This window comes from Abrus precatorius, unplaced genomic scaffold (assembly GCF_003935025.1).
Source record: "Abrus precatorius isolate BTA unplaced genomic scaffold, Abrus_2018 Scaffold9, whole genome shotgun sequence".
In the NCBI taxonomy this organism is placed as follows: Eukaryota; Viridiplantae; Streptophyta; class Magnoliopsida; order Fabales; family Fabaceae; genus Abrus; species Abrus precatorius.
This window is the reverse complement of record NW_020874439.1, coordinates 25,169,998-25,197,604: the sequence shown is the minus strand read 5'-3', so window position 1 is coordinate 25,197,604 and position 27,607 is coordinate 25,169,998. Positions and strand designations below refer to the sequence as shown.

The 27,607-nt window shown below is 29.3% G+C and overlaps 4 protein-coding genes across 8 annotated transcripts; 2 read left to right on the top strand and 2 right to left on the bottom strand.

Annotated features, from left to right (window-relative positions):
* Positions 1 to 3,694: 3,694 nt before the first annotated feature.
* On the bottom strand, positions 3,695 to 5,630 carry LOC113851094 (3-methyl-2-oxobutanoate hydroxymethyltransferase 1, mitochondrial-like). Its single transcript, XM_027481579.1, has 5 exons — positions 5,205 to 5,630; positions 4,587 to 4,793; positions 4,359 to 4,505; positions 4,048 to 4,101; positions 3,695 to 3,958 (listed from the first exon to the last, which is right to left on the bottom strand). The coding sequence occupies exons 1-5, from the start codon at positions 5,628 to 5,630 to the stop codon at positions 3,695 to 3,697; spliced, it is 1,098 nt and encodes a 365-aa protein (XP_027337380.1).
* Positions 5,631 to 9,269: 3,639 nt separating this feature from the next.
* LOC113850422 (3-methyl-2-oxobutanoate hydroxymethyltransferase 1, mitochondrial) lies at positions 9,270 to 11,925 on the bottom strand. The gene is made up of 5 exons (XM_027480968.1): positions 11,461 to 11,925; positions 10,599 to 10,805; positions 10,365 to 10,511; positions 9,856 to 9,909; positions 9,270 to 9,772 (listed from the first exon to the last, which is right to left on the bottom strand). The coding sequence occupies exons 1-5, from the start codon at positions 11,872 to 11,874 to the stop codon at positions 9,539 to 9,541; spliced, it is 1,056 nt and encodes a 351-aa protein (XP_027336769.1). The 5' UTR covers positions 11,875 to 11,925; the 3' UTR covers positions 9,270 to 9,538.
* A 2,496-nt stretch (positions 11,926 to 14,421) lies between these two features.
* On the top strand, positions 14,422 to 18,035 carry LOC113849755. Of its 3 annotated transcripts, none has more exons than XM_027479893.1 (5): positions 14,422 to 14,796; positions 16,849 to 17,003; positions 17,153 to 17,240; positions 17,498 to 17,549; positions 17,640 to 18,035. In XM_027479893.1, exons 1-5 carry the CDS (start codon positions 14,469 to 14,471, stop codon positions 17,761 to 17,763), a joined length of 747 nt encoding a protein of 248 aa, XP_027335694.1. In that variant the 5' UTR covers positions 14,422 to 14,468; the 3' UTR covers positions 17,764 to 18,035. The 3 variants fall into 3 exon arrangements, with proteins under 3 accessions (XP_027335694.1, XP_027335695.1, XP_027335696.1); XM_027479894.1 differs by having other exon boundaries at positions 14,439 to 14,796; positions 17,153 to 17,219; positions 17,640 to 18,008; XM_027479895.1 differs by lacking the exon at positions 17,153 to 17,240 and having other exon boundaries at positions 14,439 to 14,796; positions 17,640 to 18,013.
* A 2,237-nt stretch (positions 18,036 to 20,272) lies between these two features.
* On the top strand, positions 20,273 to 25,171 carry LOC113850256 (39S ribosomal protein L46, mitochondrial). 3 transcript variants are annotated; one of them, XM_027480716.1, is made up of 8 exons: positions 20,353 to 20,427; positions 20,590 to 20,669; positions 21,086 to 21,232; positions 21,874 to 21,939; positions 23,494 to 23,568; positions 24,181 to 24,310; positions 24,384 to 24,509; positions 24,740 to 25,061. In XM_027480716.1, exons 3-8 carry the CDS (start codon positions 21,093 to 21,095, stop codon positions 24,881 to 24,883), a joined length of 681 nt encoding a protein of 226 aa, XP_027336517.1. In that variant the 5' UTR covers positions 20,353 to 20,427; positions 20,590 to 20,669; positions 21,086 to 21,092; the 3' UTR covers positions 24,884 to 25,061. The 3 variants fall into 3 exon arrangements, with proteins under 3 accessions (XP_027336516.1, XP_027336518.1, XP_027336517.1); XM_027480715.1 differs by lacking the exon at positions 20,590 to 20,669 and having other exon boundaries at positions 20,273 to 20,427; positions 24,740 to 25,171; XM_027480717.1 differs by lacking the exons at positions 20,590 to 20,669; positions 23,494 to 23,568 and having other exon boundaries at positions 20,351 to 20,427; positions 24,740 to 25,130.
* The last annotated feature ends 2,436 nt before the right edge of the window (positions 25,172 to 27,607 follow it).

The following is a 27,607-nucleotide window of genomic DNA, read 5'->3' as shown; positions in this document are numbered from 1 at the left end:
TAAATAAACAAAAAATAGAGTATTATTTAAATGAATAAAAATTTAAAATAAAGAAGTTAAAAAATAAGATAAATTTTTATAATAAATTTAAAAAATAAATCTAACTTAAAAAATATAAGCTTTTTATTATATATCTTTTATCTTGATATAAAATTATTTATTATTTATTAGTTATAAAAACAATATTTTTAAAACAATAAAACAAAAGTAAATTTTATGGTACTCTTAAAAAATTATTATAGTATTGTACATAAAATATTTTAATTAATAATATTTAGATACGTGTTTAAATAATAAATTTATTTAATAATAAATTATTATATTTATTATATTTAAATAAATTAAAGAATATTTAAGTCCATATAATTAAAATTAAATAAATTAAATTTTTAAAAATAATAATAATAATATATTAATATTTAATTATTAAATTAATATATTATTTATAATTTTTTTATTTATAATAAATAGAAATTATTTAAATATGAATTATATTTTATTTAAAATTAAAAATTTATAAAAAAATAATAAAAATAAAATAAAAAATTTAATATAATAATAATAATAAAATCATGTAACAAATAATATAAATAATATAATTTTAAATAAATATATATAATAATCTTTTTTAACTTATTATTTGTCTCTTTTTTATTGATATAAATTTTTTAAGTAAGATACTGATAAAAAAATTTTATAGAGTATCACAATACACACTTAAATAAATTGTTGCAGTGAACAGGCAAGAAAATTGTTTAGCGTGGAATGTACTTAAATCATATAATTTTAATTCTGTATTTTACCCATACCAAACCAAGGAAATGTACCATTACACTCCTTACAATTTTAATCTTTTCTACTTCCTTAAAAATAAACACACCGTAAGATATCACAAAATGATATTTTAAGTTTCCTTGATTAGGTTTGACAATTTTGTTCGAATTAATTTTTATATCTTACACTTTAATATCTTGAATTTATATTGAATTTTGAATAATTTAAGTTAATTGATAAATATTTTTCATTAAAATTTATATTAAAAGTGCATTTAAAATTACAAAAGAGTGAAATTCTTGGGAGTACTATAAAAAAAAAAAAAGGAAAAATGAGAAGTCAAATTTAAGGGAAGAAATGAAGAAAATGTACACAGAAAAGTCATAGTTAATGCAAATTTTTCTCGGGAGATCTATTAAATGGAATTTAGGTTTTAGAGATATCTAATAAGTAAATCTAACTTACATGCTTAAATTTGTAGGTTAAAGTTTTTTTTAGCACAATATAAGTTTGATACAAATGATTGCCTTATTTTAAATAAATCAAAACTTGCTTCTAGTGTTTGGAAATGAATTTTCAATAATTGGGCTTTTTTTTAGAAAAGTTTCTTTTATGGAATGCTAGAAATGATTTAAGAATTAAAATTTGTTTGATGATTAGATTTCTTATATTAAAATTTTCACTGATCTAATTTATTTTTCTATTTCAGAAGATAAAAAGAATCACCAAAATTTTCCTTTTTGTTTCTTATCAAATTAGATTGTTTATTAGTAATGTAATCCCCCTTAAATTTATGCTGAACCTAATACATCAAGTTGGTTTGTTTCTAGTAATGACATGTTCTTTCTAAAAATCTGTTTATACTTTACTTATTGAGTTTGATCAAGTAGATAACTCTAACCCTGTTTTGTTTAATGCAACAAAGAATTTAAATGAGCCTCCTAGAATTATTATTAATTTTTTTTGGAAAGTGGCACATAAGAAGTTATTAACTACCAATGAGAGGAAAAAAAAAAGATTTTGTAGCTGTGATGCATGTTCTAAATGTGACATTACTATTAAGTCTATTATGTGTGTTCATTGGGACTGCTATCTGGCTTTAAATTTATGAAATCATTTTAATACACACCATAATTAGTGTCAATCTTTTAGTTTTGATCTTTCTCATTGAAATTGTTATAGCCTGTTTGTAAAAAATTACGATAGAATTAATAATTAGAATAGTTACTTTGCTATGATTATTTAGCTGTTACTGTTATGAAAACATAAAAATAATTTGATTTTTAATTAGAAAAGCTTTGACAAGAATGATATTCTATTTAAAATTCAGCACTATGTAGATTACATAAATTCTAATGGTCATTCAATTGTTTCTTTGCTGCACATTAACTGGAATACTCATTTGATCTTCAAGTTCAAACTCAACGTTGATGGTCCGACTTACGTTGTGGAGAAGTCAACCATTTTTGGAGGAGATGACCAAGGACAATTTTGAGTTGCTTTTGTTAAAAAAACTTGTGTTATGCTAAGCTCTTGTTGTGTAACTTGGGGCCTTTACTATGATCTTCACATTGTTAAAAAGCTTGGGGTAGAAGGGGTTTTGGTTGAATTTAATTCTAAATTAGTTGTAAATCTAATTCGTTCTAGTGTTCCTATTTATCCTAAGCTTTTTCTTTTAATTAAGGAAATAAGGACTTTAAAGCATTCAATTAGAATTGTTGGTTTATTTAGATTTCTCTCTTTAAAGAGGATGGTTATGGTGTAAGTTTCCTTAGGATGATTAGTTAGTTTTGTTTTGCTTTTTAGGGTTTTTATTTTTTACTCTGTTTGATAATAATAAAAAAAATTACAAAAGAGTACCTTTCAAAAAAAAAAAAAAAACTGAAAGTGTAACATTCTACTTTCTTATAGGATTTGGCTGTTTTAAACTTGCAATACTTTGTTTAAAGTATTATGTAAATAATTGAAGAATATTTAAAAGCTTTAATCTACCAATAAGTTGAATTGTTGGTGATTTAATTAGTTTTATTGTTTCTATCTTTATTGTGAAAATATATTGAATTTTTTTATAATATTACAATTTATTTTAAATAAACACTCTTATATTTATCGTAATAATATCAATAAATTAATGAAATTAAATAAAATTTTAAAATGATTATAAATTAACTAAAAATATCAAATCCAAACTTCATATATTTTTTTTAAAAAATAAGTCTAAGCATTAATTCAACTCATATAATTAAATAAGTAAAACTTGAATTATATTTTTCTTACAAAATTAAAATTTCAAGTGTTTGACTTTATCTTACTAACTGAAACACCAATTGTATCTACCAAATACCTATGAACTGTCGTCAAGAAAGATTAGGCTCACTAGAAAACTATCTCGGCATATTTACTAATGCTCAATTCAAACATAGACCATCACAAAATGATACAAGAAATAATAATATGCAAGAAGGTTTAGCTTATTAGTTTCAAGCATTTTTTGAGAGCCTTAGAACTTACAAGCATAAATCAAACACTAAAACCCCTTATTGAAAATCAAAAGATTCAAATGAAAGGTAGGTTGAGCAGATTCCTAATCTGATATCTGTAAAACTTCATAAGACAGTTACCTAAAATTTCTTGCCAAGGTCTGATCTCGAGAGCTCTTTGCAAAATATGACGATGTTCAAGTTAATGTTAAGTAACATATAGCAGTTATTTTAAATGGAATTACTATAATTGCAAGTGAAATCCTTCTATTTCTGACCAAATCAAATCAAAATAAACTTTATTTTTAAATTATGAGGCATATGAGAGCAATATATTCATCCAAAAAATGTTTTAGGAATGATTTTATTACATATAATGGTTTGATCTAAATGGTCTCTCACATTTTGAAGTGCTCCAAGCACAACTATCTAAATTTGATCTATATGGCCATGACGTGTAATTCTCTCGAAGATTTTGGTGCATCCATCTCCTGAACAGCTTCAGATGCTGCAGATGCAGCCTTGTCCAAACCTAACCTTTGCAACTCATTGAAGAAACCATCAGCTTCTGTTTCACTGATTTTGTAAGGGCTATGGTCAGCATCAGGAAATGAACCATTTATCACATCTTCTTTATACTTCAACAAGGCATTGTTGATGACATCTCCAACACGTGCATACTGCTTACAAAATTTTGGATTAACCTGCAAAAGATAGATCCACTCAACTTTAGCAATGAGTCCTACAACAACTAAAATAAGAACAAGGCTAATATTTGGTATAAATAAAATACCTTTGCATGATGGGGGTGTTGTAGCATACCAAGCAGATCATGGTAAACTAGCGCCTACATGAACATTGAAACTAAATTAGAAATCTTGACTTCCCCCCAACCCAAAAAAGATTTCTTTCTTCTCTACAAAAGAAGAAAAAGTGTAATCTAAACTTGTGAACTCAAATAATTTAATTTAATTATCTCAACATAACTTATTGATAATCAAATTACAGTTCATTTCCTAGATATAAATAATCAAGAGAATGGAAAATTAAAGTGCATTCTTAAAGAATGGAAAATTAGCTAAAAGGGGAACTAGGCCAACTAACCTGTCCACTGCAAAAGGGACCAGCTCCGACTCCAATTGTAGGAATTTGAAGTGCTGCTGTTGCTGCTGCCGCAACTGGCGCAGGGACACATTCTAGAACAACAGAAAAGCACCCTGCTTCTTGCAAAGCCAATGCTGTCTCCACAACCTACATATACTTGTTCCTTTTAGGATGAGAATGAAATTGTTGAAATGTCAAATAGATGCATGAAGCATGAGAGAGATAAACCTTGACAGCACTAGCAACATTCTTTCCTTGAGGTCTAAACCCCACTAAAGCACTAATTGCTTGGGGAGTAAGCCCTACATGCCCCATCACAGCTATTCCAGCTTCAACAATAGCTTTTGCTGCAGCAATTCTTGAAGGAGACCCTCCTTCTAGTTTTATGGCATTCATTTCTCCTTCTTTTAAAATACGAACTGCTGCTTCCACAGCCTATAATAAAAACAACACTTAAAACCATAGCCCGTGTTAAGAAAGTTCAACAATGAATGAAACAATTAACAAACAACCAAATCATTATTTCCTAGCATTTTCTTTCCATATTGTAATTTCCAACCAATAATCAAATAGGGGTAATTTCAAGTCCAAAAGTGACAAATTTTTCTTGCTTGAAAATTACCAAGCTTGATCCAAAAATTGAAACAAAAACCCTTGTCCTTAATTCCTAGTCTTTTGTTTCCACATTACAATGCTAGAAGCAATGTGAAATAAACTTAACTTTGAAAGAACTCAACCAAATTTTATGGCTAAAACTTTTCCAACAACCAAGGTGGCACTTCAAGTCCAATAGAAACAAACATGACTTTTAATTGAAAATGACCAAGACCAACAAAAACATATAACCTGATTGGAACTGGATTCATATGTCCCAAATGGCAAGTCTCCAACAAGAAAAGGTCTTTTAGCCCCACAAGCCACAGCACGACAATGCACAAGCATTTCCTCAAGCGTGACAGGAAGTGTAGTGTTGTGTCCATGAACTACCATTGATGCTGAGTCCCCAACAAGGCAAATATCAATACCAGCCTCATCTACATGCACTGCCGATGAGTAATCATAGGCAGTGACCATAGTGATGGGTTTGGACTTTCTGTGGTTCTGCCTCAGTTGGATCAGTGTCACTCTCTGGCTCTTAGGATCATGGGATATGAGTCCTGAATACGCCTTGTTTTCAGTTTCAGGGACATTGCTTATGCACACAATGTGTCTAAAAAGAGACAAGGAAGGCTTGGTGGTGGTTGCTCTGATGAGAGACTTGAGTGAAGCCATTCTATAAGAGAAAGAAGGGTAGTGCCCAAATATTAAGTGTTTTTCTCTTTTTGGTACAATGCAAAGTAAGAAACAAAACTAGTTACAAATTGTAAACAACTCCAAGCTGATTCAATACATAGGAATCAATCTTTTAAATGTTTAGTTCATTTGTTTTTCATGAGAAACTCTGGTTACACACGAGTTTCATTATTTAAATAGAAGGTGCCACACACCAAATTTGTGGGGACCGCCATAAACCCATAAATTACATCTTATATTAGAATTTGTATTGTAAAATCAATCCATTTCACTATTTTATTTTGTAGGTTTATCTTGTGACAAACAATTAGATTTCTTGTTAGAAATTAAACAAAACAAATCTAAATTAAATATTCCATTTGAAGATAAATTTAAGTTGAACACTTCTTCATCTTAAAAGAAGAAAAACAAATTCAATTTAAAATTGTTTTGCTTAATTATTAAGTAAGATGATCTCTTCCAAACTCTATAAGTAGAAGATGCTATAGAATATATAGTTTTATTATGAAATAGTTTACTACTTAGCTTTTGTTGTGAGAGATTTGTATTTTAAAAAAATTCTAGCAAATTTTTTTGTAGCTCTTTGAGTGTGTAATTGACTATTAATAAAGACAAAGTTCTATTGAGTGTATCGATTTTTTAATAGAAAAATTATTTCTTGAGTATTCATTTTTTTCACAACAACGATATTTCAACTAGATAATTTATTTTAATTGCCAACATTTTTTTAAATTACATTGTAATATTTTTTCAAATTTAGGTGCTTGTTATAAATTTTAAATTATTTACCTGGTTAGAGCAAGTCATAGGATTTAAGGTTTTGGATTTTCAAACCCTAAATTATACTCTTCAACTATGATTTACTTTTTATACATATATATACAAATAAATCGTATTAACTTACACTAGTAACATAAATAATTTAAAATCTATATTGAATACATAATTTTGATAACATTGCACTAGTTATGTCAACTGTTTCTTTATTATTTGGGCTATATATATATTGGGGTGCATGCCCTAATTAAATATTTATTAACAATTAATAATTTCTTATACATTGTACACGTATTACTAAATTAAAATAAATTTTAATAATTATTTTTAAATTTTAATAAATTTATAAAAGGTAAATATTATAATTATTAATAATAAACATTTTATTATATTACATCAAATTTAAATTTTAAATTAATGTTAAATTTAAAAACACATAATGTAAAAAAATTAGGCTTTTTTATTTAAATAATATTTTTTTTAAAAAATTACCAAATTATAAATTTTTTAAAACTATTTTTTAGTTTGGGCTAATTTTAGTCACGTGTCATAAGTTTTGTTATTATTATTAGCGAAATTTTTATTTTTAAAATTTTTTAAAATAAATTTTATCACTAAAAATGTAAAACTTATAATTTTTTTATTTTTTAAATTAAGTTTTGCCACAAAAATTATAAAATTTATAAAATTTTTACACATATTAAAATATTATAAATTTTGTAATTATAATAAAATTATTTATTTAAAAAAATGAAAAATTTCGCCAGATTGATGAGTCGTACAGATCCGCTTTTCAGTCACTTTATCCAAAAGGTCAATTATATTTTTTGCCTAAGATTTGTAAAACTCTTAGAGCCAGTTCTAGATATTCATGAGGAGAGGAGCAGGATTTAAAAGCAAAAAAAATAATTAGTTGAAGAAGGCTGATGTTGCTGAATAAAGTGATCCAAGTCCTTTAGTAACACCGCATTTAAATTTAGTAGTTAGTATTTTTTATTTATTTTTAATAATCTCAATCTGGCGAAATTTTCATTTGTTTAAAAAATAATTTTATTATAGTTACAAAATTTATAATATTTTAACATGTGTAAAAATTTTATAAATTTCACAATTTTTGTGGCAAAATTTATTTTAAAAAATTTAAAAATAAAAGTTTCGCTAATAATAATGACAAAACTTATGACACGTGACCAAAATTACTTCGAATAGGAAAATAGTTTTAAAAAATTTATAATTTGGTAATTTTTAAAAAAATCATTATTTAAATAAAAAAGCCAAAAAAATTACTTGGAATAATAAAAAAAATTAATTCCTAAAAGCAAATTCCGTTAGTTCTGATTCAAGAATTAATATTCATAAATTATATAAAAACTTTCATAATATATTTTAGTTATTAATAATTTTATTATATTAAATAAGGTTAAATTAAAAAGATAGAATTTTTAAAATAAAAAATATAGAAAAGAAGTAATATTATTTAAAATAACTTCTAAAAATACTAAGATTCATAAATTATATTAATTAAAATTTTCATTTTTAATTAAAATCTAACAAGCTTGAGGGAAAAAAAAAAGCACGGTGTTGGTGGCAATATTTTATCTAACAAAGCAGAAAAACATTTTAAAAATGAAATTACTCGAAAGTATGGTTTGTAAATGCTTCACTCTTCAAAATACTATTTTATGTCAAATACACTCGCATACATATAATAGAAATTGGTTTTTTAAAATTTTATGTTATCAATTTTATTAAAATAAATTATACTAAAAAAATTATTAAAATAAATAAATAAATTATAAAATTCATACCGTGGAAACTTTTTCTAACACTTTCTTAAAATACAAAAAATAATCATATATGTTACTTTGATCTCTTTTTAATTTTTTTATATTACATTGTAAATCAAAATTTTTATTTTTATAATACGTTATTCTTTCTTTTATTAACTATGACACCTGATTTGTTGTTCTTGATTTGTGTGAAATTTAGATTCGTTCATCGAAGACACAATCACATTAGTTACTGAGTTTCCAAGACAAATTGTTTTGTTTTTGTCACAGAAGGTGGTGGGGACTGCGTGAGATTTTGCATGCCACGTGATTTAAATTCTCTATTATTCATATTATTTAGATACACACTTTAATTAATTATTTATCAGTAAGTTTTTTAAATTAAAATTTATGTTATAATTTTGATTATGAAATTTATTAAAGTAAAATTTAGAAATTATTTTAATAAGTTATATATTAAGAAGTTTATTAAAATAAAAAAGTTATAAGTTTTTAGAATCATACATTATTTATATATTGTCTAAAAATTCTTTCAAACACTTTTTTAGTACACAATTTTTTTTTATGAGACATGTTTAGTTAAAACATCAACTGAAGAGACCATGTGCTGAATCCTACACCAGAAGTACTTAATAACAACTAGTTACACTACCAGCAAACTTTCGAAAGTTGCTATTAACTTGTTAAAATAAGTATTTTAACTTCCATTAAACTAAACATAACTTAGCTCTAGAATTACCCACTCCCTCGAATACATGAGCATAACCCACCATTCTATTGAGATTGCAACCTAAAAATTTGAAGGGCCCCTCAGCTACTGGGGTTACATCAACATTGTTGAAAAACATAACATTAAGGAAAAATATTCTGGTTTAGTATTGAAGTGCAAAGTATGAGTTATGATGTCCAAGGCATTAGCTCGGACTCAAGTATTATAGCTTAATAATTATAAGCATGCTGTTAAATGGATAGATAAAAAAAAAAAAATCAATCAGTTTCTCACATTTTGCTCCATTACAGTGCTTCAAAACAGTATTTTTTTTTAGGTTTCATACATAATATTGGACACAACGAATATACTGTTTCTGTAACATCAAGAAAATTTTGTGCATTTGGTCCTGAGTGTCAAAACGATAGGAAGAAAAATAAGAAGTGAATTTCCTAAGAAAATGGCGTCTACTATCCATAAGTCAATGCTCAACTTCTATTTATACCTTCATTTTGTTCTGCCACTGAAGAAAATTAAGGACATCAACTTAGAAAAAGAAAACTGGTTCTGTAGCGATACTAAATCATCTTTGTTTGCTTTTCTTTACCAATTTATTTATCTGTATCCATTTTCTGAACTGCTTCCGATGCTGCAGATGCTGCGTTGTCCAAACCTAACCTTTGCAACTCATTTGAAAAACCATCTGCATCTGTTTTGCTGATTTTGTATGGACTATGGTGAGCATCAGGGAATGAACCATTTACCACGTCTTCCTTATACTGCAGTAAGGCCTTATTGATGACATCTCCAACACGTGCATACTGCTTACAGAATTTTGGAGTGACCTGAAAAAGATAGATCACCTCAAAATTAGCAACAAATTGAATAATGATTGAAATAAAACGAGGCTAACATTTGCTATCAATACCTTTGCATGGTGGGGGTGTTGCAGCATGCCCAGCAAATCATGGTAAACTAGCACCTGCATGAATGATGAAACTAAATTAGAAATCCTTTCCTTTCCCTTTAACCAGAAAAGGTTTCTTCCTTCTCTTCCCCAGAAGAACAACTGTAATGTAAATTTTAAAGTCACACACAATGCTTTGTTCAATTGCCCAAAATGACTGAGGGATAATCAGACAAGAATTCCATCCCTAGCTATAGGCAGTCAAGGGACCCAAGAGTACAAGACCAATCTTAACATATTCCTAAGCTCAATAATATTTACATAAACACATATGAAAGTGACAATATCATTCAAGAGCTAACAATTTATCACGAATTAGAAAGCCCAACACTGCAACTTAACGAAACAATGATCACTTGTCTTTAGCAAAACAAAAATAGTGCCACTAAGGTAGGCCATGCTCATCTCTCACTACAAATGTAAATCTTAAGAATATAACATTAGCCAAAACAGAAATTAGGCCAACATGCCTGTCCACTGCAAAAGGGTCCAGCCCCAATTCCAATGGTAGGAATCTGAAGAGCTGCTGTTGCTGCAGCAGCGACTGGTGCAGGCACACATTCTAGAACAACAGAAAAGCACCCTGCTTCTTGCAAAGCCAATGCCGTCTCCACGACCTACACAGACTTGTTCTTTTCAGTTTTAGGATGACAACGAAATTATTGAAACGCCAAATAGGTGCATCAAGCACGAGAGAGGCACACCTTGATGGCACTAGCAACATTCCTTCCCTGAGGTCTAAATCCCCCCAAAACACTAATTGCTTGGGGAGTAAGCCCTACATGCCCCATTACTGCTATTCCAGCCTCAACAACAGCTTTTGCAGCAACAATTCTCGAAGGAGACCCTCCTTCCAATTTTATTGCATCCATTCCCCCTTCTTTTAAAATACGAACTGCTGTATCCACTGCCTGCTCATAATCAAAACAGCAACACATAAAAACAATGGCACAATGTAAGAAAGTTCAAAAATGAGTGAAGAAAATTGAACACACACCCAAGTCCTTCATTCCTAATTTTTGTTAAATTTTGCTTCCACTCCACATTTCATTCCCAACCACCAACAAACTTTTGTCATTTTCAAGTCCAAATGAGACAAATTTCACCTTGATCGAATTTTTTTTACCAAACTTGATCCCATAATTAAAAAAATCTTATGTGAAACGAAAAAAAAACATTTCCTTAATTCCTTACATTCAACATTTCAATTCCAAAAACAACGTGAAAAGCATACTCCCTCGAACAAATTTCGATTTTTGTCTTCTAAAAATTTGCTCATGAACTTTCAAAGAACAGAGCTTTCCCAAGCCCCAACAACCAAACATGCATTATTTCAAGTCCAAAAGAAACAAATTTCACTACAATGGAAACGAACATATATATTTTTTTTTGTAGAAATAAAAAAGGCAAATGGCAATAAGTATCTCAAGGGCATAAACTAAGGAATTAAAAATGAAAAAATTACACCTTTACTACAATTTTTAACACACTTTTAACGTAATCTAATATATATTAATCACCACACTAAATAAACTAGTTTAATAATAATAATAAAAAAAACAGAACCTGATCGGAACTTGATTCATATGATCCAAAAGGCAAGTCCCCAACAAGAAGAGGCCTTTTAGCGCCACGAGCAACGGCACGACAATGAACAAGCATTTCATCGACCGTGATGGGTAGCGTGGTGTCGTGTCCATGAACCACCATGGAAACTGAGTCTCCAACGAGACATATATCAATAGCGGCCATGTCAAGATGCACCGCTGAGGGGTAATCGTAGGCGGTGACCATTGTGATTGGTTGGGAGTTTCGGTGCTTTTGCCTCAACAGGGTCAGCGACACTCTCTGGTTCGGGTTCTGATGAGTGGGTCCTGAATACACCGTGTTCTCGGGCAAGTTGCTCATGCACCGAATGCGCCTCGCAAGATAGGAACAAGGGTTTCTTGTTCTTGATAACAGTGACATTAGGGAAGCCATCGTTCAGTGTTGAGGAGGTGGAGAAGGTGAAGTTGAATTCAAGTTGTTTACACTTCTGTGATCAAATAGGGATGGAAATATAACAGTCTCCAGCGTGGCTATAACCTAGTCTATTTAAAGCTTAGTTGGCGTAGCTTATTTAATTAATTTTTTTAAAAAAATTTAATTAATTAAATAAATTAAATTTAAATTTTTTTAAAAATTTATTAAATCTATTAAAATAAATTATTAAAAAATAATAAAATTTTAATATATTAAATTAATTATAATAATTTTATATAAAAGTTATAATAAATTAAAAAATTTTAATTTTTTTTGTTAAAGTTGAAGAATGTCTTTATTACATATTTTATAAAAAAAAAGAGTTCTCAGCAGTTTTTTCATATCTTATAAGAATAATACTGATTTATATTGTGTGGTTCCGATTAAGTTTATTATTAATTCGTCTCATCCTATTTATATCTTCTTTTAATTTTGCGCACTTATTTATAATATATTATTTTTTAATAGTTTATTTAAATATAAATTTTATATTTTTTAAAAAATATTTATTTAAATAATTTAATAGTCTATTTATAAAAAAACTTAATGACCTGTTAAATATCTCGATACTAAGTAGATCATTAAAAAGGCTAATAGGTCAAATTAAACTTTTAAAAAAATTAAATTAAACTTAATAAAAAGATTATAATAAATAATAAGTTAGGCTTAAGTTTTAAAATTATTAGTTAGACTAAATTTATTTATGCAAAGCCTAATTAAATTAACCTATTTTTATCCCAAGACATTAACAACAATCACTGTTGTTTTCAGTTGCTCTCACTCTCTAGATTCTAAGTTTAATTGCTACATTTTGATTTTATTTTTTTTAAATAAAAATGACGTAATTTTAAAGATGTTACAGACTAATATGGTGATTAAATAATTAATATATAATCAATTAAATGTATTATTATTTTTTAAAAAATTTAATCATTATACATAAAATACTTTACTAGTATTTTCCTTTTTAATATTCATTATGATAATAGTATTACTTATAATCTATTTATTCATAAATATATTTTTAACATATTTTTTATGTGTTTGAATGAAAAATTTCATAATTATGAAGAATTATAAAGAATTTAAAAGTGAATTAAGTAAAAGAAGAATTATGAAAAATAATTTTTTAAAAAAATTTAAGAATAACAATTGATTTTTTTATACTTAATATTAAGAAAATTGAACTAAATTTTTAAAAATATTATATATATATATATATATATATATATAATATAAACATTTAAATTGTCTATCCAAATACAAACTAAGTATACAAAATTATATAATTAAAAGTAAAAATTTAAATAATTTTTATAAATTTTAGTTAATAATTAAAAATGTGTTTCTAACTTTCTTTTATCATAATAAAATTATTTTTATAAATGCATATTTAATTAGTAATTAAAATTTATTAAAAACATAAATAAAAATATTAAATTAAAAATAAAACATACGTTTTTTTAATTAATTTTAATAATAATAAAATATATTTGAAAGAATGTTTTAAATGGTGCCTTACCTAACTTTCTTTTAGTGTATCACACACATTACCTTTACTCAGCACACTAAAATTTATCATGTGAGGAGACTTGGTGCGTGGCTTTCGACTGGTATTAGAGTTTAATTTGAAATTTAATTTATTATTTTAATTAAAATTTGAATTCAAAATTTTAATTTGTCTATCACCTTTGGTGCATGTGCTAATAGTTTGTTTTAATGCTTTGTTTGAATATAATATTTCTATTTTATTTATCATTTTAGGAAGAAAAAAATTATTTATAAATATCCATCTATGTAAAAATTTTAAAATAATATTAATTATTATATTTTTGTTAGTACTCTTTTATCTATATAAGAATACTAAGTACAATAAATATTTATATTAATTTAATATCTCAAAAATAAAAAAATATTTGTCTATGTAAAAGAATTCAAAATTATATTATTTACTATGTTTTTGTTAATACTCTTTTATTTTTATAGGATAGTAAATAAATTATTTACTTTAATTTATATAAGAGAATAATGTTAAATTTGATCTTTTAAACTTTTTTTTTTCTTACGGTGATCTTATAAAATTCATAAGATAACTTACACACAATAAGAAGATACATGAACATCGGAAAAAGTTAAATTTTAATAGAAAATAATATTAATTATATTTTAAAATCATTAACTACGGTTGAGCGACTAAATAATAGCGCTCTAAAATAATATATCAACTTCAATTTTGAAGTTCTTAAAAACTTTAAATGCAACAAAATTAAATTAAAATATAAAAAAAATTGCATGACAAAAAGATTAATTAAATCAGTTAATTTTTTTTGGAAAAATAACGCTTGGTGGGTGAATGGATGATCACCATCAAAATAAAAAAGTTAAAAAGGAAAAAAAAAAATTATATATATATATATATATATATATATATATATTATTTTATTTTTTGTATGGCTATCATTAGTTTGAAGCTTGGATATTTAAACAAACCGCAGGCAGCAACTGCTACCTAGATTCTTTCACACTTGCACTGTCGTGTCTTGTCTTGTGTCATGGCATTAACTGCCTCTGCTTCCTTTACTTCAATCAGCACAACTCACCACAACTCTTTGATCTTTGCATCCAAACAACAGCTGCACGAGTTCAGAATCCACAGGTTTCGATGCAATGGAACTAATCCGAATCAAGAGTCTCCACCCCAGAATAATGCACTTCTTAAACTTGCATGGTATAGTTCTGAGCTTCTTGGCATTGCTGCCTCCGTTTTTCGTTCCCCATCTAAAGAAGAAACTCTTCCTCAGAGGTTTCTTGAGACCATTGATCGTTCTTCGATTGTGGAGACTATCAAACAAGACTTCCAAAGATCCTATTTTGTCACAGGTTTGCACTCACCCACTTGCTTATTTCCTCTGGGTCAATTCCAATTTATTCCCTTTTATTCATAATATATAAAGCAAATAAATTTAGTTTGAATTTGATGTATTATGAATGCCATTTTTTTTTATGCATCATTTGGATGATGCCAGTGAAAAATGTTTTACGCTTATCATTAACAGTATGATGCGTGAGAGGGAGAAAAGAATATAATGATATTTACGGTGAAAAATAACATTTTATAAAGAGCAGTTTAGAGACTGAATTTAGGTTCTCTTTAAAAAAATTTTAAGTGTGTTATTTTAAGGTAATGCTCAATTTGACATTGTAAAATAGAATATTAAACGGAAATAGTAAACAATAATTGATTGAATGTAAAGATTTTACATAAAGTGTGCAAAACAAGCACTACATAGTAGAAACATAAGCAAAGGGAAACGAACAAATAAAGGAAACGGTAATTAAACCCTAAAATACAGAAACGTAAATAAGTAGATAAATAAACGTATAACTCCTAGCGATGAACAATAACATCGTGAGTCTCCTGGTTGTTAGTGTCTAGTGCGTGGTGTAAGTTTTCAGTGTGCGGAGGTTTTGGATGCAGGTGTCTGGGTGCCAAAAGTTGCCTTCAGTAGAATGGAATTCTGAGGTATTTATAGGCAAGCAGATCACCATTATCCACCTTTTTTTGTGGGCACTTTCTTAATATCTGTCCTCCCTGTGTGTTTGCTTCCAACTGTTGCTGTCCATTATTCATGTTTGCTTATGATTGTGTTGGCGGTTGAGTTTCTTTCTGTAACTGCTATCGCCCATGATCTTTCTTTATGTTGTTGGCTCTTCATTTGATGGTAACTGTTGGTAATTGCTTCAAACCCTTCTGACCCTTGTGTTGATATTTTTCAAGTAGTTCTGAGGGGAATCAAATAAGCTCATTTGACTATGTGGACTTGGAGTAATTTCTTTTTTGGTTTCTGTTTTTCGACCAAATCTGGAGTAGTCGAGAGCTTTTTTGGTCTCGTGGACTTAGAACATTTTCTCTGCTCATTCCTATTTTCGAGCGACTCTGGAGGGAATATGAAACTCGACCAGATTTGTGGAACTTAGAATATTCTCTAACCGTTTCTTGGTTTTCAAGCGATTCTAGAGAAGATCTGGAGTTTTGTCAGATTGGTTGACTTAGAAGGGACTTGAGAACACCTTAAAACGTCTTAAAACACCTCTAGCCTCGTGGACTTGGAATGTTTTTCTGTTAGTCCTGTTTTCGAGCAGTTTTGCCTATTTTCAGTCCAGGGGCTATAAAATCCTTAGAAATTCCTCAAAAAGGCCTTCAATTTTGTGGACTTAGGATAATTTACTCTCCTGTCTTTCGAGTAATTTTGAAGAAAATCTGGAGTGTGACAAAAACCTCTAAACGAACTCGAAATGTGACCTTTTTGACAGAAATTAAGGTTTTCAAAAACCTTGTAACATTCTTTGGATTTGACCTACTTTTCAATAAAGAATGAGACTCCTTCTTCGGCCCTCTAAAACTCCTCGAAGTGTAATACCTTCGGTTTGGAAAAACTTTCTTTACTTTCAAAATTCCTCGAAGAGTCAATATAGTTTTATAACTTAGAAAATTTTTCTTATCCCAAACAAATGGATTGGTGAAAAAATCATTCTTGGAGTGAATTGGGGTATTTACAAGTGGTGAGAATGCCTTTTGTGATCTATGAAGAGTCATTTGATGAATTGATTATTTGGTGGATTTGGCTTTTCTCCAAAGTTTGACTTTCATTTCAGAAAGCAAAGCGAGAAATTATAATCATTGATTAAAAACTTGATTAAATGCATATTCATGTATAACTTTATAATTATTTAAATCTCAATCATTAATTTAGACTTAATTCTACTTCCAGTACCATAGCATGTCCTTTCACACTTGATGACCTCCAAACGGTTGCTTTCCATATAATGACTGGCATAAAATCAAAATAATACCAATTGGTATTTTCTAGTTAGTAATCTTATTATATTCAGATCAGCTGACATGGTTAATATGTTTTTCTCAACTCTCAGGAGATCTCACAGTAAATGCTTATGAAGAGAATTGTGAATTTGCTGATCCAGCAGGCTCCTTTAAAGGGCTTCAGCGTTTCAAAAGGAACTGCACTAATTTTGGATCTCTTCTAGAGAAGTCAAACATGAAGCTTATGAAGTGGGAGGATTTTGAGGTGAGGACAACATTTGATACTACTTTATCCCTTTCCTAAATTTAGATGTTGTGCTGATTTGCTTACTGCTGCACATCTGTATTTAGAAACTAAGAATTAAAAATTTCCATGTTTCTTATAGTGTTTTTATACATGTGGTTCCATTACAGGATAAAGGAATTGGCCATTGGAAATTCAGCTGTATCTTATCTTTTCCTTGGAGGCCCATTCTTTCTGGTTCATTTCAAGCTTATCTGAGTATATCCCATTCATTGAACCATTGAGGAATAAAAGGAAATTGTTTCCTTGCATGTCTCAGATTACTATAAATATTTTTTGTTCTTTGTATTTTATCTGCATTTTACTAGAAACTCTCTCATTCTTTTGCTTTTCATACTATCGGTTACAATTTCTAATAAGCATTAGTCTACAGAAAAATGCTTATTTAACAGTTACACAGTAGCATAATTCATATTATATGCAATGCAATTTGACCATGTTTATATATGCTGCAGCAACTGGATACACAGAATACTATTTTGATGCACAATCTGGAAAAGTTTGCAGGTGAGAAAAACTCAGTTATGAAGGTACATGTTTCTACCTTATAATGCTGTCATTTTGGCAATCATCTAAATGTCTATGCAAATTTTTTAGGCATGTGGAGCACTGGAATGTTCCGAAAATGGCTTTGTTTAAGCAAATTCTAAGGCCTAGCCGTGGATTTGGCTTAAAAGATTATGTGAGTAGGTGGTTGAAAGCTGTGCAGATGAAGCTTTAAATTACAACAGTTTTGTGATAGTAACTTCAAAATTTTGGATGCTCGATGCAACCTGATGAAAATCTCCTGCTGAAAATTCCTTGGGCATCAATTTGGATATTCCTTGCAATATTGGTATGAAGAACTAATTTTACAAGTTTTACAAGTGTATGATAGAAACATATGACCTGGTAGGAATCGTATGTAAATATTTGGTTTCATGAAGGATTAAATGTATGAATAATTGAAGCTTGATTCTGGAAATGTATGGGCAAAATTAAAGGTAAACAAACACAACAAATCTAACTTGCAACACACATTTTTTTTTTCTTTTGTATATTTAACATGCATAAAGCAATACTTAGGGATACACTTCATCTTTTTTCATGACCGTTTATCACACGCAATATATAACATATAATAGAACCACTCTTCATTTTTTTTAACTCAATTATTTTTAAAATAAACAAACATTGACCAAAAACAAACACCCACAAACGCAGTAGAACTAGGCAACCTTGTTCCTTGTCATCAACAATCTTTACTATCAGTATCTCCTTTTACTGCAATATCGGAGGCGATCAACTCGGCCACACAAATAACTTAAACAGCTATGTTATTTTCACAATAACGAGGAAAAAGTTCTGAATTTAATTATAGAAGTAGTAAACTCGTTTTTCAAAACTTAAATTAATCTTTTTACATAACGTTATCATGAATTGATGCTAGATTTAATAATTTTGTTGAATGTTGTACAAAAATAAAGTTAAAAATAATTTAACTTACACCTTGCTCTCAATTTGGGAATTATTGACAAAGCAAACTCAAATTCAATGAACTTTCTTTCCTAAAAGTTATATATGTGATGATTGCTAACAAATACAATGCATTTTCTTTCCAAAAGATTGAACTACTGACATGGTGCATTACAACAACAACAATATTGTTAAAAAAATAAGAAAAAGAAAAAAACTAAACACGTACTGTTGCCAGATATGCCTTCCTGATGGTAGACTTGAGATCAACTTCCAATGGGATAGGAAATGAGGTATCCTGAAATTGAACTCCCAACAACTTGTCTGCATTTATGATACCTGGACAGCAAGTTTCCATCTTGTAGCAGTTGACTACTGACAATTGCTTCAAACATGGGAAATTTGAAGTAAAAGCCCCAGTGTAAAAGCTCATGAGGTTTGGTAAATATTCAAGATTCAAACATTGGAGCTGCCAAAATATTATCTCATCCTCATGTGATTCATCCCCCTCCATAGACACTATCTCTTGAATGCTTTGATCTGTGATAGGAGTCTAGTACAATCCACATTAGGCCTTTGAAAGCTGAAAATCTCCTTGATGGAACTAAAACCGACCCCTAGTTTCACTATATTGGGCACCTGTTGTAGTAATCCACATGAAAATACATCGGACTCAAAATTAAAATACACCAAAATAAGAACTTCTAACTTGTGTAAGAAGTTTCCTCAAAATTCTCCATGCCAAATCTTCTTCAATTCATTTTCACCAAGTCACAGGCACTGTAAGTTGGGAGTAAGCGACAATTACAAAGAGAAAACAATAACGAAGCAAAAGCATGTTAGGGAAGTTATACATTCGGCTCTTCCGTATGTATACAATCGAGTGTTGTTGTTTCATCATGAATGCAACATGTACCATTATAAATACATCACGATCAATATTTGGCTTGGGTAGATGAAACATACAACAATGGAGAGTTAATAGGCATAGAAGAAAGAACATAGCTTAATTGTGTAAGTGAAATTTCCATGAGCTTTTAACAACAACAATGTACAGGGAGGAATGTGAACTAGTATTCATATCAAGCAATGATAAGAAAGAAATGAATGATGGCAATACAATGCATACAGAAGTAGTAAAGCAATTTAGTTCATTTTGCATACACCAGTCTGGATCCTGTAGCAAAGACAAAGTGGGAAAGCAATGGTACTTTTTCAATGCAGACTTGATCTTCAGGATGTGGTTCTAGATGTGTGAATGTCTTCAACACGTCACACTGCATTGAGCAGTAGTAAAAATGCTTGAACTTAGGCAATGAAAAGTGGTTTGAATTGAATTTAAATATTTTTTTTTATTTTAATTTAGTTAAAAGATAATGAGTAAATTATTTAATTATTATTTTTAATTAAATATTTTTTTGGTTAAATAAAATTTATGTAACAAAAGTATGAAACACAATAATAACTTTATATTAATATTAAAAATAATAATAAAATATAAATTTAAGATTAAAATTATAAAAAAATAATTAGATATTATAATTCATAAATATATAATTTTATAAATAGGAATGAAAAATTGATTTCATAAATAAAACTACATAAACATACATAAATTGGATTAATTTTTAAAATTAAATTTTAATTTGGATTCAATTTAATATAAGAATTTAAAATTTTTATTTTTAATTATTTTTATTTTTAATATTTCAGTTCAGTTTCATATTTGGACGAGTTTTTTCATGATAATAATTCCTTTGAGATATAACGACATCGTTTAACCCTTCAGGTTTTGGCTTTGATCTCCCTCTGCACATCTAAAACCCTTTCTCCCCTTTCTAACTCTCCCCTTCTCTTTGCTGCAAAACCTCACTCATATTTCTTGCGAATTGAATGAGATTTGGGGATACGCTCCCATGTTTCGATTAAGGTAAGAAAACTCTTTTTTTGCTCTGTTTGGTAAATTGGGTCTTCCTATTTGCTTCTTTTACTTCTGCTTTGTATGTTTTACCCCCTTTCTTCTGTATAATTTGGAAGTGCCCACCTATTATCCCCATTTAATTGATTCTGATCCAAAGGAAACCCATTACAGAAGTGAAATGCTGTGGCATCGAATTTGATGTACTCCATGAAATTATGTTAATTTTGCATTTCATTGCTTTTGAAATTATGGTGAGTTTGAAACAATTTAACTGTTGCTTTCAATGGATACTTGTTTTATCTTTTATTCATAGTGTTAGATTCTGATATGACATGGAATGAAGAGAGTTTCAAGTGTTACTTGTTAGCGCAATCTTGAGTGAAGGCATATGTGATCTTTGATTTAGAAGGCAACATTTTTCTGGATGCTATCACTATTCACTATTTAGGTATTTTTAATACTTGAATGTTGCATTTATATGAATAGAACTGGAAGAAAGTCAGAGGTACTTTGTCTTATGACTGAATCACTGAGCTTCATGGCACATCGAGCCTTTGGTTAAATGAAATAGTGTCAAATCTAAGAAAGTAGAGCCTTATTGTAGAGACAATATTTCATTTTACAAATACTTCTCATTTGTATATCTGATGTTTCTGCATGCATTCAGGATTAAAATGTCATTAGTTCGGCCTCTCTTTACAAGGCGAGGATTCAGCACAAGCTCTGAGAACCTTGTTGCCTCTGTGCTCTTTGAGAGATTGCCAGTGGTCATTCCCAAAGTTGACCCTGTGGTTTATGCATTTCAAGAATTCTCGTAAGTCTTCTCTCTTCTTTCATTGACTTTGAAATTATGCTCTTCTTGGACAAACACACACACACATACATACATATGTATAATTGTATCAAAGGGCAAAGAAAGATAAATGAATTGGGGATTTGACCTTTATTCAGTCTCGGACTTGTAGTTGTGGAGGATATTAATCCATTTTTTAAGGAAAAAAGTTATAGTGAAAGGATGTCAAGTCAAGGTGAAGTATTGAACTTAGACTCACTGAATTTAGTGATTTGCAAACTAAAATGCAGGATGAAGCATCCTGGTAATGGCTGGCATCATCTTTATTTGTAGTATTTTTAGATAAGGCCTTGCACTGACTACCCTAATTTCCACTTCAGATTATCTAAGGGGGAAAAAAGGAAAAAACCTGTATTCTGGTTCACAGCCTTTTGCATTTGAATTCTTGTTTGCACAAATTATATGAAATTGTAAACATAAATAAATAAATAAATAATATATGATATTAAAATATTGGCCATTTCTTCCTCTCTAATTTAAAGATGGAAAAATGAGGTTAAGGCTTAAAACATGAGGATTTGCTATTAATATTTCTTGGTCAAATGATTGCTCTGTTGTCTGTTCCATTTTCTTACTGCTAATGAGGTTGCTTGGATGGTTAGGTTTCGATGGCGACAACAATATCAACGCAGATATCCTGATGAATTTCTTGACAAATCTGATGCAAGGTATATGTACACAAAAATTGGTCTATAATTTAAATGTTTTGGTCATTTAAACTTAATTAATTTGAAGAGAGAGATCATTAGGTGCCATTATAATAGCAATACAAAAAGTTATTTTTGTGAGCTTCAAGAGAGTTGAAAAGATAAAAAGTAAAAGAAAGAACAAAAATAAAAGAAAATCGAGAAACTCGTAGTGAAAAAGGATTTTGTGGAACTGATTTTTAACAAAGCAGTTCATTGATATTTGTGATCTCTTGCTTTTGTTTCCCCAAAAATTGATTGTAACACTTAACCAATAAACACTAATGCTCCATAGGTTACATCAGAGAGTTGAAATTAAGACAAATACATAAGTTACGAAGGACACATGATTGTCTGTTGAAATCCCAATTTCAATGTGAGGTATGAATTTTGTGAAAGAGTTGCAGACAATTTTGTGAAAAATATTAGAAATCACACTATTTTTTTGACAAATTTGCAAAAGCACTTGTGAATATGGATGGTTTGGTATAAGTGAACATATGCACATAATTGTAGTAATTTTGAAGTTGCAGTTTCACATTTTCTGAATCCAATTGAAGCCATGGCGGAACTTCATAAAAAAGGTGGGGGAGGAGTTTAAAGTGAAATTAGGATGGTTTGGTATGGTTAATATAAAGATCCATGCCACCTAAAACATTTCTGATCTGCTATTTATAGTTGTAGTATAAACTATTTGTTCCAAAAGAACAGATAAAGCTACTGTGAAACAGTCCTATGGCAAGTTTGACAGGCTAGCCATCATTATTGAAAATATGGAGGCTAAAAGAAATTACTTTTCCAAATTTTGCATGTCAAAACCAAAATAGGAGTCCATGACCAGCGCATAACTCAAAGATTACAAATCCTACTTGATGAAATAATGGAGTAACTCTTAAGAATTTTAGCCATAAGGCCCTTGAGTACAAGTCTATAACCATATGGAGTACACAAAGAAGGGGTGGATAGTGAAAGTATACAAAAACAATGGTGAATAAAAGAATAAGAAAATGCAGGGATGGGGTTAACAAAATGCAGAGGGTGATGCGACATGGAGGAAGACATCCTCTGATGGGGAGCAGTAAAAGATGATAGATAGTTATATGACAAGATGACTGATAAAACTGATTTTTTGGTTAATTCTTTTAATTGGCTCTGAGGAAGAGTTTTTTTTTTTTTGGGTCTATTTATTCAATAGAAAATGGAAAATAATCAATGAGAGTATTACTATAATGTTTTAAAATTAGTACCCTCTCCCTCCTCAAGACCAGTGAAATATCAAACTACTTTATATGGTTAAAATAAAGAGGAGAATTAGAAAGGACAAACAATAACTAACAAAACTCAGAAACTAACCCTTATAATTTGTTTTGCTAGATTCCACTTACCGGCTGTGATTACAATGCAATGATTACTTTTTCACCTCTTTTTCCAGTTGCATGAATCCATCTGTTTAAAAGTTGTCATGACCCACAATGGGCAAAATACAGATTCGATCCTTCTTTCCATATAGTCTCATGAAAATTATGTTAATTCCAGGGGGAAAGGTGAGTATCATATTGACTATGTGCCAGCACCACGAATCACTGAGGCTGACAAAAACAATGATCGAAGGTATGCAGCAATTGTGTAATTTTCCTTAAGGAAATGTTTTATATCAATTTTTGGAATATATGATGGAAAATGAGTGCTATATGATGCCATCGTGTCAAATACTTGTGATTCTCTGATGAAATATCAACTTGGTTCTTGGCTTCTTGTCATCTTCCCTGGGAGTGGGCACTGTCTACTTTCTCTGGCTTGGTGTTTTGTAAGGAATTCATAATCATAGGCCATTTAGTTTTTATTTTTTAACTCCCTTGCCTGCTTTATTCGCAATTGAATAAATTTAGGTTTGATTAATTGGTGATTATATAATGTGGGTGCAAACTTGCCATATGGATATTTAAGTTGTATTCTTGATGCACCTTCAGTCTTTAAGAAAGCCTTCTTATTAATGTTATACAGCTGTTATTTGTTCTAACTGAGAAATACATTTAGATGATGGCAGGGGCCAATCCTCATTCTGTGACTAAGGTAACAGAGTCAAAGTTAAATATAACTTAAATGATTTAAAGGGACATAGAAACTTATTTAGTTTTGATTATCCCTGTTAATCTTTTCAGAACTGAATTTGCTTTCAGACATAATTGCTGCATAATCAATTGCATATTACTTACCTCTTAGGTCCCTACAAAGAGCCCTTGACAGAAGACTCTACCTTGTTCTCTATGGTAATGCATATGGGGCTCCAAGTGGGCAGCCTGTGTGGCATTTTCCAGAGAAAGTTTATGAATCAGAGGACACCATGCGCAAGGTGAACCTTGTTATGTGACTTTTCTCTTTTTATTTTCTTATCTTTTTTTCTCTTAATTTTTGAAATTTTGCAGTGCGCTGAGTCTGCTCTAAAATCAGTCATAGGAGATCTTTCTAATACATATTTTGTTGGAAATGCTCCAATGGGCCATATGGTTGTTCAACCTACAGAAGAACAGTCTGAATCCACATCTTTTAAGGTATATTTATAGGAAATTTGGGGTTCGTCCAGTGTACTGTTGGAAAGCTGGCATCTTTCAATATGTTTATCTACATTAGTATTTGATGGCATTTATGGAAGTGTTATGCCTTTGATTTGTTTGGTTGTACCACATGATTCCAAAACCAGTCTTTCCAATGCTTCTGTCTTACTTCATGTAAAAGTTGATTATACTTGCTTACTCTTTCCTTTGCTGAAATCTTTTCTCAGAGATTCTTCTTCAAGTCACAAGTAATTGCTAAAAACAAGTTTGACATTGGAAAATGTAAGGATTTTGTGTGGGTGACCAAGGATGAATTGGTGGAGTATTTTCCCGAGCAAGCTGAGTTTTTTAGCAAGATGATCATAAGTTGATGACACTGTAGGGCAGTTGTTTATTTGAAATTTTCGCTAGTTTATAAAATGACTGTCGAAGAGCATGTAAGATACTGGGCACAGAGAAGATTTTAATTTAAGGTTAAACATGACATGTCTAATTTTGGAGACTTGTCAAAGTTAATGGATGCTGGAAGGCTTTTGTTTAAAATTATTTCTCCCCTATTCTTGGATCTGAATAAGTTGCCACGGTGATTGTGACATTGGGAATATGTTACCCAATTTTGTTGATATAGCTTTTTGTTTGAATGTCTATCTTATCTGTTCACCAACTAGTCTTGTTTTGGGGTCCAAAGTAACACTTTTTCTCCTGCCTTGCTAAGGATCTTTTCCCATTTCTTTGGTCTTGGAAGAGTAGTACTGCTATCTTCGTATTTAATATATTTTTCTCAAGTTTTTTAATTAAAAACATGGTGTTATATACTAGAAACTTGCCACTGTCAAAGGAGAATGAACTATTTGTGAATTGTATTAGTATTTTATCTCACCTTATCATCGGTTAATTTAACTAAACAAAAAAAAAATGAACATAAAATTTGTACATTACTAAGAATTTTAGAAAAGACGTTGATGTATAGTGCTAGTTGAAGATTTGAAAGAAAAAATTAATGTTAAACTTGAGTTATGAACATTCTTAAAAATATGCTATTAATAGACAGAAATTATAGATAAATTTTTATTTGTCTATATTATAGATGAATTTTATAGACAAATATTAAATTTATTTATTATTTATTTTTTAAAAAATCTTTCTGAATTTTTATCTGTATTTGATTCGCTATTTAGTGAGAAGCATTATAGGTAAAAATTACATATGAATTTTTTTTTTTGTAATTTAAAAATGGGAGAGAAATTTGGAGCAAGAGTTATAGAGAAAAAAATTAATTTATAAATGTAGTTATTTTTTTTACCGACTTTTCAAGTAACAATTTATAGATGAAGTTTTTTGTTTGTAACTGTCTTTAACGAATTTACAGCTGGATAAATTTGTTTGTAATTGAACTTATAAAATGTACTATTTCATTAAACTATTTATAGAGGAATTTTTTTGTCTATAATGTGTTAAACACATCAAAATTGCGCCTCCTCCTTCTTTTTTCTAGTTTGTACAATTTCCTCTCTCTCTCGCCTCCCTGTCTCTCTGTCTCTCTCTAGGAGCTTTAATTTTTTGGTCTTTATAAGTGATTGGAGCATTCATTTGAAAAATAATTTGCATCATTGTGTTTCTGGTACGATACTCTAACTTTTAATTAGTTTAGTTTTTTAATTTTTGATATATCTTAGAGACTTAAAATTTTTAAGATAGAGTTGTAAGACTGAAGATTGTATGATTGGGAGAAAGGCGTAGAGGTCCTTCCCCAAACCAAATTATTGTATGTTGTGAGATTGTTTGTGTTTGCAGAATTAGTAGAATATGCATGTTGTAGAGTTACAAGGAGATGTGCTCTAGAACAGTTTATGATTGTGATGTGTATTGATATTATGCATTGTTTAATATATTGTTATATAATATATTAGTTATGTGTAGTGAAAATTTTAATTTTTGTATTATGTGTAAACAAATTTAAAGAAATATTCATATATTAGGAAAATTCTGTCAAAATTTACAATAAAAATTTCTGTAATGTATAATAGAAGGTTGATACAACATTCTATATTTGTATTAGGTTTATATAGTTCTTGATCCAGATGTTTCTTGAAAATCGTCAGTGAATGTATGATAAGTTACACCCAAGCCAGGAAGAATAAAACCTGAATTCTTTGAGGGTGTAGAGGAATTTATACATTTTTGTTGTAATTTGAAACAATTCATTATCAACCAAAAAGTTAAGTGTTCATGTTCTAAGTGCAAGTGTAGAAAGTTTTTGGATATTGATTCAATTAGGTATGATTTGTATAAATTTGAATTTAAACATATTATTGGATATGGACTGAGCATGAGAAAGTAGTTAATGTGAAAAATCAAGTAGGCAGTTCAAATATATTGTAATAAGGTGAGGATGTAGGCAATGTAAGTTGGGGAGAAAGTAATAGTCATTATCAAGAAATGGTTTATGATGTTGTTGATCCTGAATGTGAAATTTTTTGTGATTTTAAAGTTGAACAAGAACTTAATGAAGAGGTTGCAAGGTTTTATAATCTTTTAGAGGCAACAAATAAGCCTTTATAGGATGAGTATGTGCATTCAGAGTTATCTTTAGCAGTAAGAATGTTAAGCATAGAGTCAAAAACCAATCAAAGTAAGAGTTTATTTGATTAATGGGTTACATTAATTAGTGAGCTTAGTCTCCAACCTGACTCAATCCAAAAAGACTTTTACCAAGCAAAAAAATTAGTTTTCAAACTTGGATTAAAAGAAGTCAAAATTGATTGTTGTTTGAAAGGCTACATGTTGTATTATAAAGACGATGCTATTTTAACTAATTGCAAATTCTGTGAAGAGCCTAAGTTTAAACCAAGAAGATGTGCTAGAAGTGGTAAACACTTCTTTTTTCTCCTTCACCAGCTCCAGCACCACCAGTTTTCACCTTCATGCATCATTTCTCTTCTGACTCATTGTCTATAGATGACGATGCTCCTTTAGATGATGATCATACTAATTATTCGTGATAAATACTTGTATTTTATTTTTAACATTATTTATTTGGATGTTTATGTCTTCATTTGTAATGACATTTTAATTTTATATTTTATAAATAATTT